The sequence below is a fragment of the Pseudopodoces humilis genome, chromosome 3 (assembly GCF_049639895.1).
Source record: "Pseudopodoces humilis isolate 2021_Gansu_Grassland_sample_001 chromosome 3, ASM4963989v1, whole genome shotgun sequence".
Lineage (NCBI taxonomy): Eukaryota > Metazoa > Chordata > Aves > Passeriformes > Paridae > Pseudopodoces > Pseudopodoces humilis.
In genome coordinates, this window is record NC_142202.1 from 34,277,591 (window position 1) to 34,296,342 (window position 18,752).

The 18,752-nt window shown below is 37.6% G+C and overlaps 1 protein-coding gene across 7 annotated transcripts in view; it reads left to right on the plus strand.

The window, feature by feature from the left end:
* The window catches only part of SPAST (spastin), a 40,669-nt gene that overhangs the window by 12,834 nt on the left and 9,083 nt on the right, over nt 1-18,752 (plus strand). For all 7 annotated transcript variants that reach the window (XM_088053040.1, XM_088053038.1, XM_088053037.1 and 4 more), the window contains 10 exons: nt 4,692-4,876; nt 6,646-6,779; nt 7,057-7,150; nt 10,407-10,481; nt 11,698-11,769; nt 12,296-12,371; nt 13,002-13,093; nt 15,594-15,673; nt 16,478-16,520; nt 17,115-17,194. In XM_088053040.1, coding sequence (XP_087909166.1) covers nt 4,692-4,876; nt 6,646-6,779; nt 7,057-7,150; nt 10,407-10,481; nt 11,698-11,769; nt 12,296-12,371; nt 13,002-13,093; nt 15,594-15,673; nt 16,478-16,520; nt 17,115-17,194 — 931 coding nt within the window. The remainder of the gene's footprint in view (nt 1-4,691; nt 4,877-6,645; nt 6,780-7,056; nt 7,151-10,406; nt 10,482-11,697; nt 11,770-12,295; nt 12,372-13,001; nt 13,094-15,593; nt 15,674-16,477; nt 16,521-17,114; nt 17,195-18,752) is intronic.

Genomic DNA, 18,752 nt, shown 5'->3' on the forward strand with positions numbered 1-18,752 from the left:
GTTCTCACTGCTATGCTGTATGCTTTTTGTATTCCAAAGTGTTACTGCTTCGAGATTCTTTGTTCTCTCAATATAGTATTTGTGTCAGCCTTTATGACCAATTTACTTGATTCTAATGCAAATGAATACCTATCCCTGTCTTCAGCATTTGTGGTTTCCAAACTTTCATGAATAGCTAGAGATTTTTCTTGAAACATCTTCCAGATTCATACTGAGGTTTTTCAAGGCCTTATAGCAGTACTGTCACCTGCCTTTCAGTTGCAGAGGGCTATGCAGTAACTTGTCTAAAGAGTAGTAACAAGTAGCTTTGACCCAAACGTTTACTTGGAAATAATATTAAATTAATATTCATCATTCTTCTTCTCATAGCAGTCTTAAATTAGATTTAAACGACTTACCTATATTTTTTCCCCTCAAAGATGCTTGTTTTCCTTTCTACTGTGGATTGTTGTTTTCTTTTTTTTTTTTTTAAACTAGGGAAGGAGATTATAGCAGTCTTGCCAAAGGCAGAGTTTGAGTTTTATGAACTCATTTAGTAGTCATACAATACTTAGAGTATTATAATTCCAGTGTATACCATTTTACATGTACATCTCAGCATGATGGATGGCCAGAGAAAGCATTACATTTCTGTTACCTCAACGTGAATACTGTGCAGCTAGCTAGTATTTTATCTCAGTTTTCACATGGAGGGAGTTGCTGGCCTGTCTTTAATAGTAGGCATATATTGGCAATGTTTGTCATGGTGCAGAAATTCTATTTTCAATACTGAACTTTTCAAAGGAGCTCCCCAAGTAGAAGAACAGGTAGCAATAAGATCGTTTTTAACAGCATAATTTGACAAAAGCAGATCTCTGGCTGGTGTGGCTGGGTCAGTTGAGAAAGGAGAGCAGCTGTAATTTCTGGCTTGTATAGCTGTGCTACCATTGAAAACATGCAGCATGTCCTTCTTAGTTGCTGGAGCTTTCTCTTAAGTAGCTTTTATTACTTGCATCTACCTATTTGAAAAATCTGAATTGTATCTTTGAAGAATTGCAATTTTGGGGGCTATTGTGAATGCTGATCCTGCATAATGACCAGTCTTGAAATTGCTACAAGTTTAAAGCAACAATTTAAAGTTTTTTGGTTTTTTTTGGTTTTTAAAATGAAACTACATACATAAAGACAATTTTAGACTGGTGGATTTTTCTTCCAACTTGGTGTCCAGAGACCATGTACAATAACTTGTTTTAGTCCCTTTATATTACTTATCAATAGGCATATGTAGGGAATTTCTGAGGAATATTCCCTGATGATTTTTAAGATGGCACAACTAAAGGCTGGAAATTGTTCTGCGGTACTGGAATTGCTGCTGTTAATTTGAATTTAGACTTTCTTTTGGATGCTTAAGAAGTTAGAGACTAGTAGAAGCGATTTTATTGACATGTGCTTTAATCTGGTTTAAATGCAGAAAAGAAACTGGGTTTGCTTTTTAGAAATATAAAGGATGTTATTATATTAAATAAATGAGCTACCGCTGCATAATTTTGTTTTTGCATTTCCAGGTATTTAATATAATCAAGCTTCTCTTAGATTTATTCAAATGTATTTGTACTTTGTCTTTATTTAATAAGTATCCATATTAGAGAATATACACTTTTAACGTTTCTCTCTGTAAAGGAGTCAGAAATTGGGCACCTGTGTCTGCAGTTTATCACACTTTAACCAAGAGAAAACCCCAGACAAAACTTTGCTACTTGCTTGTTTGTAATTTGTGTTGTGTGTGTATTTGGATGGCTGATTAAAATTATAGGGATGCTTTCAGGACCAGACAGCTATTATGTCTATGTAATCCAGTGGTGCTAGCCTGGAGCTATAAAGTAAATTATTCTGTCCAGAATTAGAGAGTAAAATCAAACTGATAAAACATCTATTATTATCCTGTAAGTATATATGAAGCAGACAGTTGAACTGTTCAGTGTTTCAGATACAGCTGAAAAAATTCCATGGTGTCTCTTTGTGATTAGAATATGTTTTAGGTATTTTCTTATTGTTTTAAACAGAACAGTGAAACATTTGGCAAAAGGCTGCTGGAGATATTGTGAAGGCTTTATTAAATAATTTGCTATGTATTTCCAGTCTTTCGGTAGATAACAAATAAAAGTGAGTAAGAAATGTGTTTGGGGGTTTTGCATTTGTTATGGCAAAATGTTTATCTTGTATAATGGAGTGGTAGGAGCTATCTGACATATGTGATGTTAACTAAAATACCTTATGCTTTAAAAATAGATAAACTTTAGATAAACTGTAATTCTGAACAATTTGATAACATTTTTATTTGTTACTTCAATGAAAATTTGTATTAAAAATGAAGCTTCCCTCTGGAATTGATATTCAACAAACAACTACGTTCATGAGCTCTTCACCAGTGCCTCTTTATGTGCTACCCATCAGGACTGACAACGAAACTCGGAAACTTACCAGTCTTGAGTCCTGGAGGTGCAGTTAGACTAAATCATAATTTGTATTAAACCTTGTTTCTTTTCCTTTCTTTCCTTCCTTCTGATTTCAGCGTCCTGAAATGCTCCTTACCTGTGCAATTTTATGATCCTCAAAATGGCAGTATCTGTGTATTGTTCTCAATGTGTGGGAGTAGTTCTGGGAGAGTGAGATAATTGAGCAGCATGTTAAGGTGAAGGACATGGAGAAAAACTAATTTAGGTTTTTGAAGCCTTCCCATGTTGACTTCAAGCCAGGTGTGCAGATGAGGTTGAGGCAGGCTAAAAAAAACCCAACCAAACTGAGTGCCACCTTTTGATTAAACTGGACTCAGTCAAAGTGCTGAGTAGCTAGATGTGTTAGTAGATTCATATACTGCTTTTTGAACTTGAAAGTTGCTAAGTATGCCTAATTTTAAAGAGTTTTTGACTTGGAAATTCCTGTGCAGGAATGACTAAGTAAATGTATCCAGGTCTGGAGTTGTGTGTGATTTAGTCAGTAACCAGTTTTGGTGTGGTTTTTTTGTTTGGTTTTTTTGGGTGGTTTTTTTTTTGTTTGTGTGTGTTTGTTTGTTTTGTGGGGGGGGTTTGTTTGGTTTTTTGTTGTTTGGTTTTGTTTTGTTATTTTGTTTTGATTGTTTGTTGATTTGTTTTCAACAAGCAAGATACTGCAGGTAAATATGCTTAATTATATTCTTCAAGTTGCCTTGTTTCTTACATATTGATACATCTGCATTGTGCTTTGTGACTCCTGCAGAGTTTCTGTAACTCTAAAAAGGGGTAGATTTGTGACTGAAGAAGGGCTTCAGAAACTTTTTCACTGAATTGTTAAGGATACTTGCAGACCATGTAGAGATTCGGTCCTAGTAGTATGTTTAAAGAGGCTGAGAATGTAGGATTAATTAATTGATCCTTCCATGATGCTGTTTGACTGAAGTGTTGAGTTTTTTAAACTAAACATTTAAAATTGAGGCTTTTTACTTAAAGTATTTTTCATTGAACTGCAGTGTTGTAAGTTCAAAATTCTTCATAGAGTCATGAATTTTCTTAAAAATCAAACTTCTTTTCCTTAAGACCTAGCACGTCAAATTGAGTTGAAGGTTTCTACAATCTTAGTGAAGACACTTGTAGCTGAAATCTATTTTGAGCTTCCTTACCTTTGATGCCCTATTTCTCTTGCCTAATCAAAAGACTCCTTAAGCCTTTTAAGAGGATATAAAATTAGACAGTATTTATAGTTTCCATCACAGACAACAGTACTGTACTAGACAGTTTCCAGGAGTATATTCCCACCACAAAAAAATACCTAATCTAAAGCTATGCTCTAATCATTAACCAGCCTGACCAACTTGCCTGCTTGCTGTATCACCTTCTTACCTCTTAATCTCTGATTAGATGTTTTACACTTGCCATTTCTGTGCCAAGGAACTTTATTTTATCATATATCCCATATGGAGAACATAGACATCAAGCTCTATTTTGTTTACTGTGGACCAAAATGGCTTTTTGTAGTTTGATGACCTGTGGCCAGTATTTCAAGTTTATCTGTCACCTAATTTGAGACTTTCCTGCTTCACCTTGGAGGTGAATAAGTAATGTGAATGGAATGTCTGGTGATGTTTAAATATATTTTAAGCCTTACTTTTTAATGTAGGAAGGTAAGCTGCTTCAGAGTTGTCCATGCAGAATTTCCTTACACCTAAAGATTCCTAAAGTGAAAGCAAGTTGAAAGAAAAAGCACCTGACAGTCACTTGCAAGTATAACTACTGCTGTAATTTTTCCAGATTAAAATGCTTTGGTAAAGCTTCTGTGTGGAAGGTGCTGGATAATGTTAGCTGGCATCACTTAAAGAATCAATACTCTGAATCCAAAGGCTTGAAATTTGGGAGTTATTGTAATGATTGTTTTTAGGAGTTTTTGGGAAAGAAGACCACAGACCACAAGCCAGAAGGCTTTGCATCATCTCTGACTTTCTAAGATGGCTAACTCGGGTTCATTTTGAGAGTTCCTAAAAATCAGAATTTTGACTGTAGGTGAAAGCAGCAGTCAATATCCCCTTGAAAACACTAAACCTCTTTAGAAATGTCTATTATTCTTCTATAATGCAGTATTACATGTTTCAACAATTCTGTCTTCTAGTTGCAGTTAACTTATAGTTAATGGTAAAAGCACAACTGCTGCAAATGTTCTCATGGCACTGGTTTTCTTTATAGAGAGTGGAGCAGTTCCAAAAAAGAAGGACCCCCTAACCCACACGAGTAATTCCCTTCCTCGTTCAAAGACTGTTGCAAAAGCTGGATCCACAGGCCTTTCAGGTCACCACAGAACACCCAGCTACAGTGGGGTATCATCATCTGTGTCTAGACCAGCACCTAATCCTACGCCTTCAGCTCACAAGGTATAGTGAGGATAAATATGGAAGTATACGCTTGAAAAATCTTGGATTTTAATGCCTTAATTGCAGTTTGTAGCAGCAGAAAGTTTTGTGAAAAAAACTGAAACTCCAGATTTTTTAGCTGGGCCTCTTGAGGTATGCTGCAGAGTGCATTTTAGAAATGGGAGGACATCAGGTGGGTGCATGGGCAAAAGGATTTTAAGTATGATCACAGTAATAAATAATACTTGTTTTTAAAATCGCATGGGAAGCTGAGTGAAAGTTACCTAGAAGAAAAATAACTGTTACTTCTAGTATGTAAAGGATGGACTGAAAAATCTCTTACTCCAGAACTACAATATTTTTCCCCCTATGTGTTCTTCTCTTCCAAGAGAAGAACATACATGCTCAGGTTGTTTTGCAACCACATTGAAAAGCAAATTATGGTTAGGCTGGGACTGAAACACAGAAGTAAGTCCTATAGTAAGAATACAGAAAAATACTGCATTTCTGTTGACCCATGTTTTTCCCTTCCATCCTTTTTATCCAGTAAAGTAGAATAAAGAGCAGAATAGACTAAACATTACTGTTCTGTTAAAACACTGCTGCTGTAATATTAAATGAAAACTTTAAAATTACCTTTTACCAAGTATGACAGCATTTGGAATTCTTGCTTATCTGTATTGAGAACCTAAGATGGTTTGTGATGCTTATTTCTAGACTGACTCGATCTTCTCGAGTGTGGCCCGGCTAGCTCAGTGATGAGGTTTCTCTTCACTCGAGTTTCGAGCCAGCATATGTTTGTGGGGTTCACTGATTTTCTTCAAGAATCCAAGTCTATAGAGCGAGTAAAGAAATCAGGGGGGGACTCTCTCTCTGGTTTGCATTCCACAGTTTATTTCTGTGAAGGGGAATCCAAAGGACGAGAGACAAAGGATTTGGGGTTTGGGGGGTCTCTTCTAACAGGGTTTCTCGGAGGGAGGGAACATCAGAGAGGGAACCAATTATTTTTCTCAGTTAGTGCATCTTACAAACTTTCTACAAATCAAGGTTACACACGCCAAGATAAAAAATAACAGACACTAACTTCTTCAAATGCCCACAAAGGTGTGGGAGTATTCTGAACAGAGGGGCAGAGGAGGAGAGAGAGGGGGGGCCTGGTTTCCTGGCAACACAGGGGGGAAAGAAAGGGAAGGCAAGGTAAGCATGCCCTCTCAGCTTCCATAGTTTAGAGGCATTCTGGGACAGGAAAAAGTTACAAACTTCCGTGTAGGAAAGAAGAGTTCTCTTCTCCCAACCCCGTGCTAAACGGGGCTAAAGAAACTTCAAGCAGCTGGAAATGCCAGCGGGGTCCTCTCTTTACTCTATCCGGCCTCTCGCCGTGGGGCTGAGGAGAGAAACTTCAGTAACCATGGCAACTTGACGCCAGGTAAACAGGAGAAAGAGAAGCTGGGGGGGAATCACAACTAAAAGATGGGAAAAGATACATTTCAGGCTATCAACTACAACACTAGACAATGCTGGGGGGAAATACTGTAGTTAAATAAATGAGTTATCATACAAAAAAACCTCAAATCAAAGACCCTTCACCACTGGAGCTTAAGATACTCTTATTTGTGGCTGACTAATATGGTAATACAATTTGTAGCAAAATACAGCGTTAGAATATTGGATATTTGTTAACATGCTGTTTTACTGAAACATATGAAATGTAGATCTTATTTTGTTTAACACTACTCTTTCAAAGTATTGATCTGGGGTTTTTTTGGGGTTTTTTCTTCCCCTCTCTCCAGGCTGCTCCTAAAAATAGCAGAACATATAAACCTTCTACCCCTACAACTGCTCCTCGAAAAAAGAAAGACACTAAGATATTTAGAAATGTGGACAGCAATCTTGCTAATCTTATCCTAAATGAAGTTGTTGATAGGTAAGTATGAAGAAAAGTAGGCTTTTCAGTCCAGTAAATCAGTTTAGCATTCAGTACAATCTTGGACCACTTGGAATGAAATGAATACTTCTACTTTGTTGGGTTTTTTTGAGGATTTTTTGGATGGCAAAAGGATGTTTTAAAATACTTAAGAATATAAATTGTTGATTTTCTCAAAAGGGTTCTGTATAAATAGTCAAATGCATTAAAATAGTCAGCTGCAGCTGAAAAAGAGTATCTCATTGTTAGACTAATTAGTATTCCATTTCTTTGTTAGTGGGCCAGCTGTCAAATTTGATGATATCGCAGGGCAGGAACTGGCTAAACAAGCTTTGCAAGAAATTGTTATCCTTCCTTCTCTTCGACCTGAGGTAAGTAACTCGGTATTGTTATCAATCTGTGACAGGATCAAAGAAATGTGCTGTGGCTCACAGATGAAATGATGATTCTTTAATCCTGTTTTTACTGATTGTGATTGTGATGGGTAGCTGTAGGGTCCTAACCATCTTGGAAAAGGAGAATATAGGATTCCTATATATGAAATTCCTTGTCTTCCATTTAATCAATGTTGCAGCAAGAAAAAAAAAGAAACCCTGAAAAAACCCAAACCCGAATCAAATCAGCAACCTGCAAACCCCTAAAAAAAAACAACCAAAAAACCACAACACCCCCACAACCCTATAAAACAAACAAACAGCAAAAGCAAACAAACAGAATTTCTCACTGTTTGTCAGGCTGTCTGTTCCAGATAGCTATAGCTGTGTGTCCAGCTCTATATGGCCATAGGTAAAGGACAAACCCACAACTGGAAGAGTGAAGTGGGAGATGTGTATTGGTAAGTTAGGTCATGACACTATCTGATTTGAAGAACATTATTGTTACCGTGGTCATCCTCTCTGTGAGGATATTGTTTAAACACTGAATAGTTTATTTACTGATGGAGAGGATGCAAAGAGTGTAGTCAACAAACAAATACACTGAGATATGTGACATTTGAGGGCAGATTTTCTCTTTACCTGGCTGTATGGAAGTTGATCATTTATGCTTTTATTTATCATAGTTGGCACCTCAACTGCTGTGACTGCCTAGATTCCGGCCTTGTCTGCATACTACTGGAATTTTCTGAGCTACTTTTAGGAAAAAAAATGCATTGGTCATTTTCTAAAGCTGAATTTACTAAGAGTTGCAGTACTTCTGAGGAAATTGTGTGCAATGATTTCCTGCAGTGCTCTCATGAGAGCCCACCTAACTGTGTCCAGTTCTGGGGTCCCCAGCACAGGAACCTGTTGGAGCAAGTCCAGAGGAGGAACTGCTAGATGATCAGAGGGCTGGAACACCTCTCTTGTAAGGAAAGGGTGAGAATTTGGGTTGTTAAGCCTGGAGAAGAGAGGGCTCCAGGCTGACCTTAATTACATTATTTCAGTACCTAAAGGAGACCTAAAAGAAAACTGGTGAGGAACTGTTTACAATGGCAGGTAGTGACAGAACAAGGGAAAACTACTTCAAACTGAGAGTAGGTTTAGATTTGTATATTAGGAAGAAATTATTCATTGTGAGGATGATGAGACACTTAAACAGGTTGCCTAGAGAAATTGTGGATACCTCATCCTGTAGTTATCCAAAGCCAGATTGGAAGGGACTTTGAGCAGTGTGGTCTAATGGAAAATGTCCCTGCCCACTACAGGGAAGTTGGAAGTAGATAATCTTCAAAGTCCCTTCCAATCCAGGCCACTTTATAATTCTGTGATTATTGAAGAAAAATTGCTGTTTGCATTTTCTGTTTTTTGTGGGTCCCATTTGTTACATAGACAGGTGACTGAAATTGCTTTGTGGTTTTCCCCTTAATGCTTAACTGGTTTTGAAGCAGCATAGGAAAGACACCCTAAACCTGGCATAGCATCACAGAAATATGAGTTGAAAGGAGAAAAAAACTTTGGCAACAAATATGTGTGCTCAGATACTGTTATGCAGAAGGAAGATGTCATTATAGCATCTCTGTTACTACAGTGCAGTAGTCTGTCAAGTGTGTTGTTCAGTGACACCAATACTGTGAGCTGGGTGGGAAGGACTTTGAGATGGGAGGCTTGGAGTAGCTTTTCCAGTACTGTGGTATCTTGGATAAAGTTGTTTCATATTACTGTAGCTAGCAATGGGCCTGACCTTGGTGTAGGTTGAGATGAAATAAAGGCAGGGAATCACATAAATTTTTAAACTTTCCTTGGAAGTAGAGAGGGTTGGTTTTATTCTTTGTAAATGAACACAGTAGACATGGCAACTATAGGGGGATACTTAGTAAATTAACACTAGTTCAGTTTTAATCTTAATGAGTTTTGAACTCAAATTCATATTTAACAAGCCAGTGGTATTTTTTGTAGGAGAGCAAAAGTTGAGGTACATAAGCAGGAAATATTGGCTGCAACCATTTCAGTGGTAAGCTGGTAATGAAATGCTAGCAGTTAATTCCGACCATGTTCAGTATAATTAGTCTGTTAAGAAAAGCTTTGTGTATCTCAGTAATAAATATAAGTGCAGCTGAATTGTAGGTGATGATCAAGGTGAGGAGGAGTTACAGATTTGATCTGGGCTATGTGAAAATGGTGGAACTCCCCAAAAATTATTTCAAACAAAAGAAGTCAGACAAAAAATGCACATGGTGGTATGCAGCATAGAAAACAGAAACACTGGAGTGTTCACTCAATGAATAGCTGGGTAGCTACTTTTAGGGGTCAGAGTCAAGCACAAACAAAATGCTGTAGATGATGAAATAATAGAGAAAACACATGTTGGTCAGTCATGGCAGAAATAAAACACTGGTAATGGAGCTATTCGTTGTCATGGATATTGTGGAAAGAAATGCCTGCCGACAGTGCTCTTTACACATGGGATGTATGTGAGATACCCTCCTGCTTGGTTATTGGAATTTTATTGCAAGCTGGAAGGGAGGGGTGAGTGTGAGACCAAAAGAGATACTCTGAAACTTTTGAGGGAAGGGATAAAGACGAAGTGCTAGAGAAAAAAGGCAAGAGTAATAACTAAAAGTTAGGTATTCTCTGAGAATTTGTAGACTTGCTACGTATGATGTGCACAATTTTATAGACTAGGAAAGATGAATCTAGTTGAAAGTGAGAGAGAGGAGATGACTATCAGTAGCATAGAGAGAGTAGGTGTTTATTAAGTAATACTTCAAATAATTTTGTTGAAAGCTTGTCTTCTCAAGTTTCATTTCATAAGGAAAGATAAAGGAGTTCTTCCATATGGAATTAGTAAAAACACTGCTTTAGCTCTCCTACTGTACACCTGCATTACTTTTTTTTTAACTGGAATTGATGCTTTAAACTTGATAGGCTAGTGTGTCTTGTGGAAAGTGTTTTAAACTGCTTTCACAGTGCATCCAGGCACAGAACAATTACAACATAATTTAGCTGCTGTGTGGGAAACAATAGTGGTGTGCATTAGGTCAAGTTAGTGACAGTGTAGTTCTCTCAAAGCCTGTAGTGTTGTGGCACTCACTGCTACCGTTCCTATCAGTGCTAGCCAGCGTCCTCAGTCTTAAACCATTCTCTTACAAAGGTAAAGTAACATTTTATTCAAGTCTTTGATGGTAACTTACGATGATGTCCTTTTCAGTTATTTACAGGTCTGAGAGCTCCCGCACGTGGTTTATTGCTGTTTGGCCCGCCAGGAAATGGGAAGACAATGTTGGTGAGAAAATTACTTCATGATGAGTTGGTGGGCTTAAAATGTAACCACAGGGGGTGGCTTTCAGTTTGGGGCTTGGACTAATAAACTGTACATTCTTAGAGACTGTGTATTAGAGAGTCATTTTATATATAAAAACACAAAATTGTTCTTAACTCTGAATTTTATGGAGGGAATTGCTAAACTGTTCTCTCTTTAATTATTTTCATTATGACAAGTAATATTTTAAAACTTAAACCAGCAAGTCCAGGTTTCATTTTCATTGAGAGCAAAAGGAAGTGGGTTAATTGTTTTGTACAGCAGTGATTAATCAGAAATTATCTGCTTTATATGAAGCATACTAGAAGTACCTTTTGGAAATGGGGAGGGAGCACAGTATCAAAGAAAAGGGTTGTCTCACTTGCACACTGCTGTGCAAAGAATGTAAGGGCTTCCTAGCTGCAACTTTTTTCTCAGCCTGGTGTGCTAGATCCAGGGAACTGGAGCGCCATGGCTGTGCATCAGCCAGGGAGCATCGAGTGTCCTGATGCAGCTGAGCCGGGCACATCGTCCTGATCACATGGTGTGGCTGCAGCTGCACACTCTGCTGACACTGGAGCTGGATCAGCTCTGAAGTGCACGAGTGTGAATGTAGAGTAGCTCATGTAGGCTCATCTGTTATGTGTGACATACTGGAATATAATTGCTAATCACTAAAATTGGACTCTATAACCAGGGAATCATAATTTCTTGAATGTGGTGAAACTGTTAAAGAAGAGGGTACTCTGAATGAGCATTCCAGCTGATTATTTTCCCTAGCTTTCCTCTGAAAACAGCTTTTGCATAGATGAAGGAGGAGAAAAAACACCATAATTTTTATGTGATTTGATCCAACTGATGCCTTAAATTACCGCCCTAAGTTAGTTAAAATTGGCTTAAATGTCCATTCAGGATAAATTGAAAGGAAATGGAGACTTTTATTCTTCTGAAAGCAAGTTGTAGTTGGCTATGGAGCCAATAGGATTAGAGAAGTCTATGGGAGTCTGGAAATTTCTCTATCGGTTTGATTGCATAGCCATTCTCATTTGTAAGTGGCCTGGGCAGAAGTTTTCCATACCATTTTTACAAGGTGCTCCCTTTCAAAACTATCCATCAGGACATGAGTAGTCATTACAGATGCAGAGAACTATCTTCAACATGATAGTTCTTAAAAGTACTTTGGTTTTTCCCCCTTTCCTAGGCCAAAGCAGTTGCTGCAGAATCAAATGCTACTTTCTTTAACATCAGCGCAGCGAGCCTGACTTCAAAATATGTAAGTAGTAGCTGGAAAATACAATGATTTGAAAACACCCATGCTTTGATTAAGGCTTAAGAAAGCCAGAGACTTCTGAGGAGTCCTTGGTGAACTGATAGCCTATAATGAACGTAGTTTTTAAAAAGTGACTTGTGAACTAAAATTTTTGTTTTGTATTTGTGATAAGTCAATATCAAAGGTTTTTTCAGCTCAGCAGTGGCTCTGGCAGTAATGCAGATGACTGGTTGTAGGGTTTTTCATCTTTAAAAATTGAATTAGTTGGGTCCCAGGTCTCTTTCACTCTGGTAATTTAGTCACCAAAAAATCTCTTGACAGTTAACTCAGTTGTGAATTGTAAGAGAAGTTACAGTGTTTCTTTTAGGATGTAAACAGTACGGTTGTATCTACTGAAGCAGTGATAGTCTGAATATGTATAAATGGACTGAGTGTGGTTGGTTACCAGCAGGATTTTCTGTAGGTTCTTCCGTTAGCTGTCTTGTAAAAATTTTTAACCCCCTATAAAATCAGTTTATTGTTATTTTAGGTGGGTGAAGGAGAGAAACTGGTGCGTGCTCTATTTGCAGTAGCCCGAGAACTTCAACCTTCTATAATTTTTATTGGTAAGACCTTAGGTGTTAACTTTTATTTACTTTCTTAAATAATCTTACTTACCAAAGATTAGTAAGTAATTAACTATTGGAATAGTTGGGTAAACTTCTTTTGAGAATTCTGCAGCTCGGGACAACTGTGTCAGATATGACCTGCCAGCCAATCAGTAGTTCATAAAAAGAATGTTGGATCATTGTTACATTATTTAGTTGGTGGTAATAATGGGAAGAGGTCTCAAAAAGAAAAATACTGTACTGCCTTCACTGATTAAGTCCATTAAACTTCAAACATGAAAATGTATTTTGGTTGTCCTGAGTAGCAATTTGTCATCAGAAAGACTTTTTTTCTTCTACTTTTTTTCTTCTTTTTTCCTTCTTCTTTTTTTTCCATCTTCTTCTTTTTCCTTCTTTTTTTTTCCTGCTTTTTTTTTCTCCTTTTTTTTTTTTTCCCCTCTAATCTGTGCTTGGCCTTACCTATTCAAAGGCCAACACATCACGCAAGTTTTTAAACTGCTAAAAACTGTCTCCTAAAGAATAATGATCTGGTCTTTTAATGGAGCCCTATATTAGCAAAGGAGCTTAGGCAAATACAAAGACTTTGATGTTGTATGTTTAATTAAGATGTATTTCTTTGCTTCTTAGATGAAGTTGATAGCCTTTTGTGTGAAAGACGAGAAGGTGAACATGATGCTAGCAGGCGTCTAAAAACAGAATTTTTAATAGAATTTGATGGTGTAAGTATTTAATCTTGGTGTGGTTTGATTTAGCTAAATTGGCTAATGTAGTGGGTGCCAGTACAACCTATAGGTGAATTACAAAGGGTTTGGCTGCTGGGGCTTAGCTCAGTCTCCCTCCCACCTCACCAAAATTGGCAAACAGCTTTTTTTGGTGGTTCTTAATTTTCTGCCTGCTTACTGTGTTATTCTTTATTCTGGAAGTTTGGACTACAAAGTAACGATCTGGAGATGAGCTTTAATGCTGTGTTGTAAGATTATGGACAGAAAAGAAAGGATAACAGATGGCAGTAGTAAAGGAGCTGTGAAGACAACTGTTCTTACAGGGCAAGAGGGACATTTGAGGGTCATGGAGAGTTGAATCCGTGTTTGCAGTTGCATGGCTTAATGAATCACTTCTCTTTATTCTGGCAAAGCAAAACAAGATTAAATGGCTTTTAAATAGTTTTTGGTTTCAAAGGAACGTGTCACAAGAATACACTGTCAAGGGGTGAGACTTGACGGATGAGAATTTCAAACAGACTAGTTTGGATTACATATATACATATACATACATATATATATAGGTATCTTACATATATATAGCTCTCACACATCAGAAGATTCATTTCTGTGTTAGTACACCTTTCATTGAACTAGCTTTTTTCTTGGCATCATAAGTTAGAGAAGACAGGAAATCCAGTAACAAGTATTTAATGGCATGAATGCAATACCCAGGAAGAGGAACTGGATTTCATAGTGGGACACACATAAAAGAAAGTATCCGAATATTCTTCTGTCACAGCACTGTTCTTGTATTGAATAATTTTAGTTTGTGTTCCATTAGCACAGTGGAATATTGCTACATTGGTGAGGCAATAATAATGAGGTACAGGAAGAGCAGATAACAACATGGAGAGACAGCAAGGTTAGGAAAAACTCCAAAATGGATGAACCGGGACAAATAATGCCGATATGGACAAATAAGACAGCGATATACAGAAATTGCTCTTGGCCGCACCGGAGCTCCGGGCTAGCTCTACGGTGCCACTCCGGCACAGGCAGTTGCCAGGAGTGGGGAACTGCAGGGGAAAGGCGATCCCACTGCAGAACCTTCAGAGCACCGAATCCTGCTGGGCTCTGCCCAAATCAGATGTTGTGGGTGTTGGCAAAAGGAAGGAGGAGACTCACTTGGCTGTACTTCCCAGGAACAGGTTTATTCAGGAGAGGGGATGAGTACAAGGGTCTGGGCTGGGACAAATCAGGACCGAAGAGAGCTCCGAGCACCTCTGTGCACTGGGTTTTATCTCAGGGGCGGGCACAGTCCAGGGTCCAATGGGAGCTCACGGAGGGAGGGGTAAGGGGAGGAGGTTACAATATCAGGGACCAATGGGGATATAAAGAAGGCGGGAACATAACAACCAATAACGTGTCAAGGAAGGGATGATGTACATGGAAGGAGCTGGAAGGAGAGGTGGGGTTGACAATGATGGATGGGGAGATGGGGCAGGGTAAAGGTGATTGACGGGGAACATTCAGGAAAACTGGGAGGGGTTTATATAACAGACAAATGGAACCAACCAAAGCAGTAAATGGGGGAGAACCAGGAACATACCAAACAGATGAAATATTAACAATTATAACAGAACTGAATAAACATACTACAACAGGAAAAACTCCAAAATGGATGAACCGGGACAAATAATGCCGATATGGACAAAAAAGACAGCGATATACAGAAATTATTGCACACACATGCAGAGTTATGCCTTAAAATGGAAAAGGAAAAATAAGCATAACACGAAATTTGCTGACTTAATATTTAAGGTGTGACTATGTCATACAGTATTTTTGGGGAACTTTCTGAACATGGTAATGTAGCAGTGAATCTAAACCTATGAAGAATTGAATGCTAAGCAAATAATTATGTCTCTGATAGCCCAATGTTTTGTCTGAAGTTTGGGAGCTCTAAGTCTCCATATTCTTGGGTATAAAATGAGTAAATTGGGAAGGAAATTGCTGTGTCTTTCTGCTATTATGATTATTCTATAGCCTACTTTGATTACTGGATTCATGCAAGGCCTGTGTTAGATGGATCTCTGTTCTGATTTTGTAGTTATGGCTATACTTTATAAAGTTTTGATTCTCACCATATCATCTTCAAAATGGTGTTTGGTATTAAAACTCCAAAACATCAGAAAGTCTCTGGCTTTTTCAACATAATTATCTTCTGGTGACTAAACTTATGAGTGGCTTTTACAGTTTTATAGTCTTACTTTTTTCCAGAAAGACTTTTTTTGGTTTTTTTTCCCTACCTTTTCCTGGTTTGACTTTACATTTATCTGAGGAATATTTTAAACCTACTTTAATGGAAAAAAAAACAAAAAACAAAACATGTACATATATATATTAAGATCCCATCAGTGTGCTGAATACATGGCAAGTCTCTAAGTGGTTTTGTTGTATTTCTGCTTAATGTAGACTGTGTAAACTGAAAGCCGTCTTGCCTTCTAACATATAGGTGCAGTCTTCTGGAGAGGACAGAATACTTGTGATGGGAGCAACAAACAGGCCTCAGGAGCTTGATGATGCTGTTCTCAGGTACTGAAGTGTCTCTTTTTCTGGATGTAAGTAAGATATTCATTATGAAGAACAGGTTTTGCCTAGCAACTTGGTGAAATTTTGCAATAAGTAAAAGCTGTTCAGCAAGGCTAAACTATTTAACCTCTCAAAGAGGGGCTTTACTCTTTTCTTTTGAGATGCATCTGCACAATCATGATGGTCTTGGAATTGTCTGAAACAGTAGTACCTGTTGAGAACAAGTGTTTTTTAAATTTCTTGGACTTAATATTTTGCTTTTTAGTTATTTGGATCTTAATGCCAGAATAAAGGAGAAAATTTGATCAGTATTCTAGACTGAGCAGAGATCCAGTATTACTTCTCTGTGAATATTGTCTTCTGACATCCCATGCAATTACAGATCTTTCTGTAGATTTGCCTTAGGACTTTTTTGTTAAAAGTACTCATACTTTATTCCCCTTTCATTCTTGATTGAGGAAAATAGATGTGTCAGCACTGCCTGAAGAAATTATTCCAAAGACTTTTGTGTAAAAATTAAGAGATGCTTCATTTCATTGCTGCTAGTCACTGGTGTTTCTACCTTTAGATTGTTTCCCCTCTGGGAGGAGTCTTGTAACTTCAGATAAGTGTAGGGTAGCACCAGTCACTGTACGTATTTTTTGTTTGGTTGTTGGTGGATTTTTCAAAATCTCCAGTTCTGCTTCCTAGAACTTGATGACGGAAGTGAAACCTCGTCACTTAAACAAATCAAATGAAGGATTTGTACGTGCTAAATAGTTACATAATAGTGTGAACAATGTATACGTGTTTGGGTTTTTTTTTCAGACGATTCACCAAACGGGTATATGTGTCTTTACCAAATGAAGAAGTAAGTATTGTTTTCCACTCATATTTTTCAGACACTTAGAGGCAATTTTTAACTTAGCCTTGATGATAACAATTCTGTGAACTAACTTCTGGCTCACCTTGATCATATCCACTGTGCATTAGTTTTAAGTTTTTTGCCTTTTTTTTTTTTTTTTGCACTCACACTAGCAGTGAATCTGGTGGTAGCTACTCAGTATTTCTTGACTAGGTGTTGCTTACAGACTGGCAGACATGGGCAAGTCTGAAGTAGGACTTAGAGGGGCATGTTTGTTTTGCTGAAGGAGATTGTTTTATTGCAAAAGATAATTTTCCTAATGTTTTTCAGCTCAACAGGAGATCAGTACTTCTGATGAAGATTCTAATGACTTATTCTTGATACTAGTAGTTAGACTCTTGATCTTGTTTTTACCCAGTCCTTATCTCTGCTCCTGAATAGATGATATTGTACAGTCTAATTGCACAATCACTATAGGCAAGTTCAAACTGGTGAAGCACAAAAGCAAAACTGACAAAAGCATAGTTCTATTCTTGAAACACAATTTTAAGTGTTCTGTGAAAATGAGTTTTACATCTGATAATTTTATCTTCTTTTCAGACAAGATTGATTTTGCTAAAAAATCTTCTAAGCAAGCAAGGAAGTCCATTAACACAAAAAGAGTTGGCTCAACTAGCTAGGTAAGTATTTTGTAACCATACTAAATAAATATATTCCTCTATTCATTCAGACTGTTTACTTCATTCAAAATGTAACTAATGTAAATCATCTGACAGCGACAGCATGAAATGCATGCATTTGGGGAAGATGGTTCCCTGTCAGGCTGTCTAAAAGTGTTTTTATATATACATATATAGGATACACCCAGTCAGGTTTCTGTTGTTGAAACATGGCTTTCCTTTGAGGAGGAGGGAGGAGGATGCTTCTTTCCACCCATCCCTCAAGGAGTCCAGCTCTCCTCCCTTATGCAAAAAGATAGTGCCAGTTTTGCACTTGGCATTCATTTCAAATAAAAGGCAAGGTCTCTTTGCTGGTGCCTCGTTAGGCTTGTTGAATGTATTACCGACATAGCAGAGCAAGCACTGGGTAATTTTAGATTCTTTGCACTTTCAGATTTGATTGGGAAAATGTTATTTTTCCCTCCTGCTATGGAATGGAGTTGTTTTATGTTTTTTATCATTGAGATTGACACAGTACTGCTGTTAGTCACATAAATCTAATAATGGGTGTGAAGGAGATTAGACTAAAAAGCAGGCAGGGCAGGAAGGAGTGAAAATAGAGCACGAAATAGCAAAGATATGCAGGTGGATATACTTCAGTCTTTTTCTCTTTGTGATAGTACAGCAGAGGTTAGCACAGTCTTGGATGCAGCGTTTGTTAGCCTCTTGGTAATGTTGCAGAAATTGATATGTAATCCAACTGAATACATTCCCTGTTAGCTCAGGCCACATTTAGGCTGCAATAGTAGCTAACTGGAGGAAAAACACAGTCAGTGTCTGGTATTCTAACTGCAAATACAAGAACCAAATTACAAATGCAACTTGAGTGCACCTTTTTTAAAGGGTTTAGAGAAAATGTAGAAGTTCAGCATCCTGCCTACTTCTTTTTCCATCTTTCTTTGTTTTGAAAGATAGAAATATTTAACCTCCATTATGATTTTGTGTTGCTTTGCTTCTCTATAAACTTTATCTATAAACTGTAACAGACTTCTTATGATCTCCATAAGACTAAGCTCTTGTTGCTGCAGCTAGTCACTGCTCTACAAGGGTGGTGGTTTTGTTTTAGGTAACCTGTACTACTTATTTTCACTTATGTTGGCATTTTGTATTGATGGCTTACTGGTTCAGTGGAGGCCTTTATTCTCCAAAGTATTTCATTGGTTAACATGGATATTAAGTCTAATTCTGGAACAGCTCCCACAGAGTTTGGCTTCTTGGTTTGGGGTTTTTTTTTTTTTTTTTTACTTCCTACCTTGTAGTCCTGAGGATTTGGATGATCTGCTGTCTTTATAAAACTAACAAACATACCCTAGTGGGTAGTAGAATTTACCTTCCTTTCAGTTCACTTTGTATCATATTAAACACGTGGTACTGGTTTCTCTCATTTTACTGATTGGATTGAAAAAGTACAGGACACTTGAGGTTTTGATTTTATGGTAATTGACAAATGTTGATAAACTGCAGAATTGATAAACGTTGATAAACTACAGAATTCTCCTAACAGATAGTAAATGTGCTT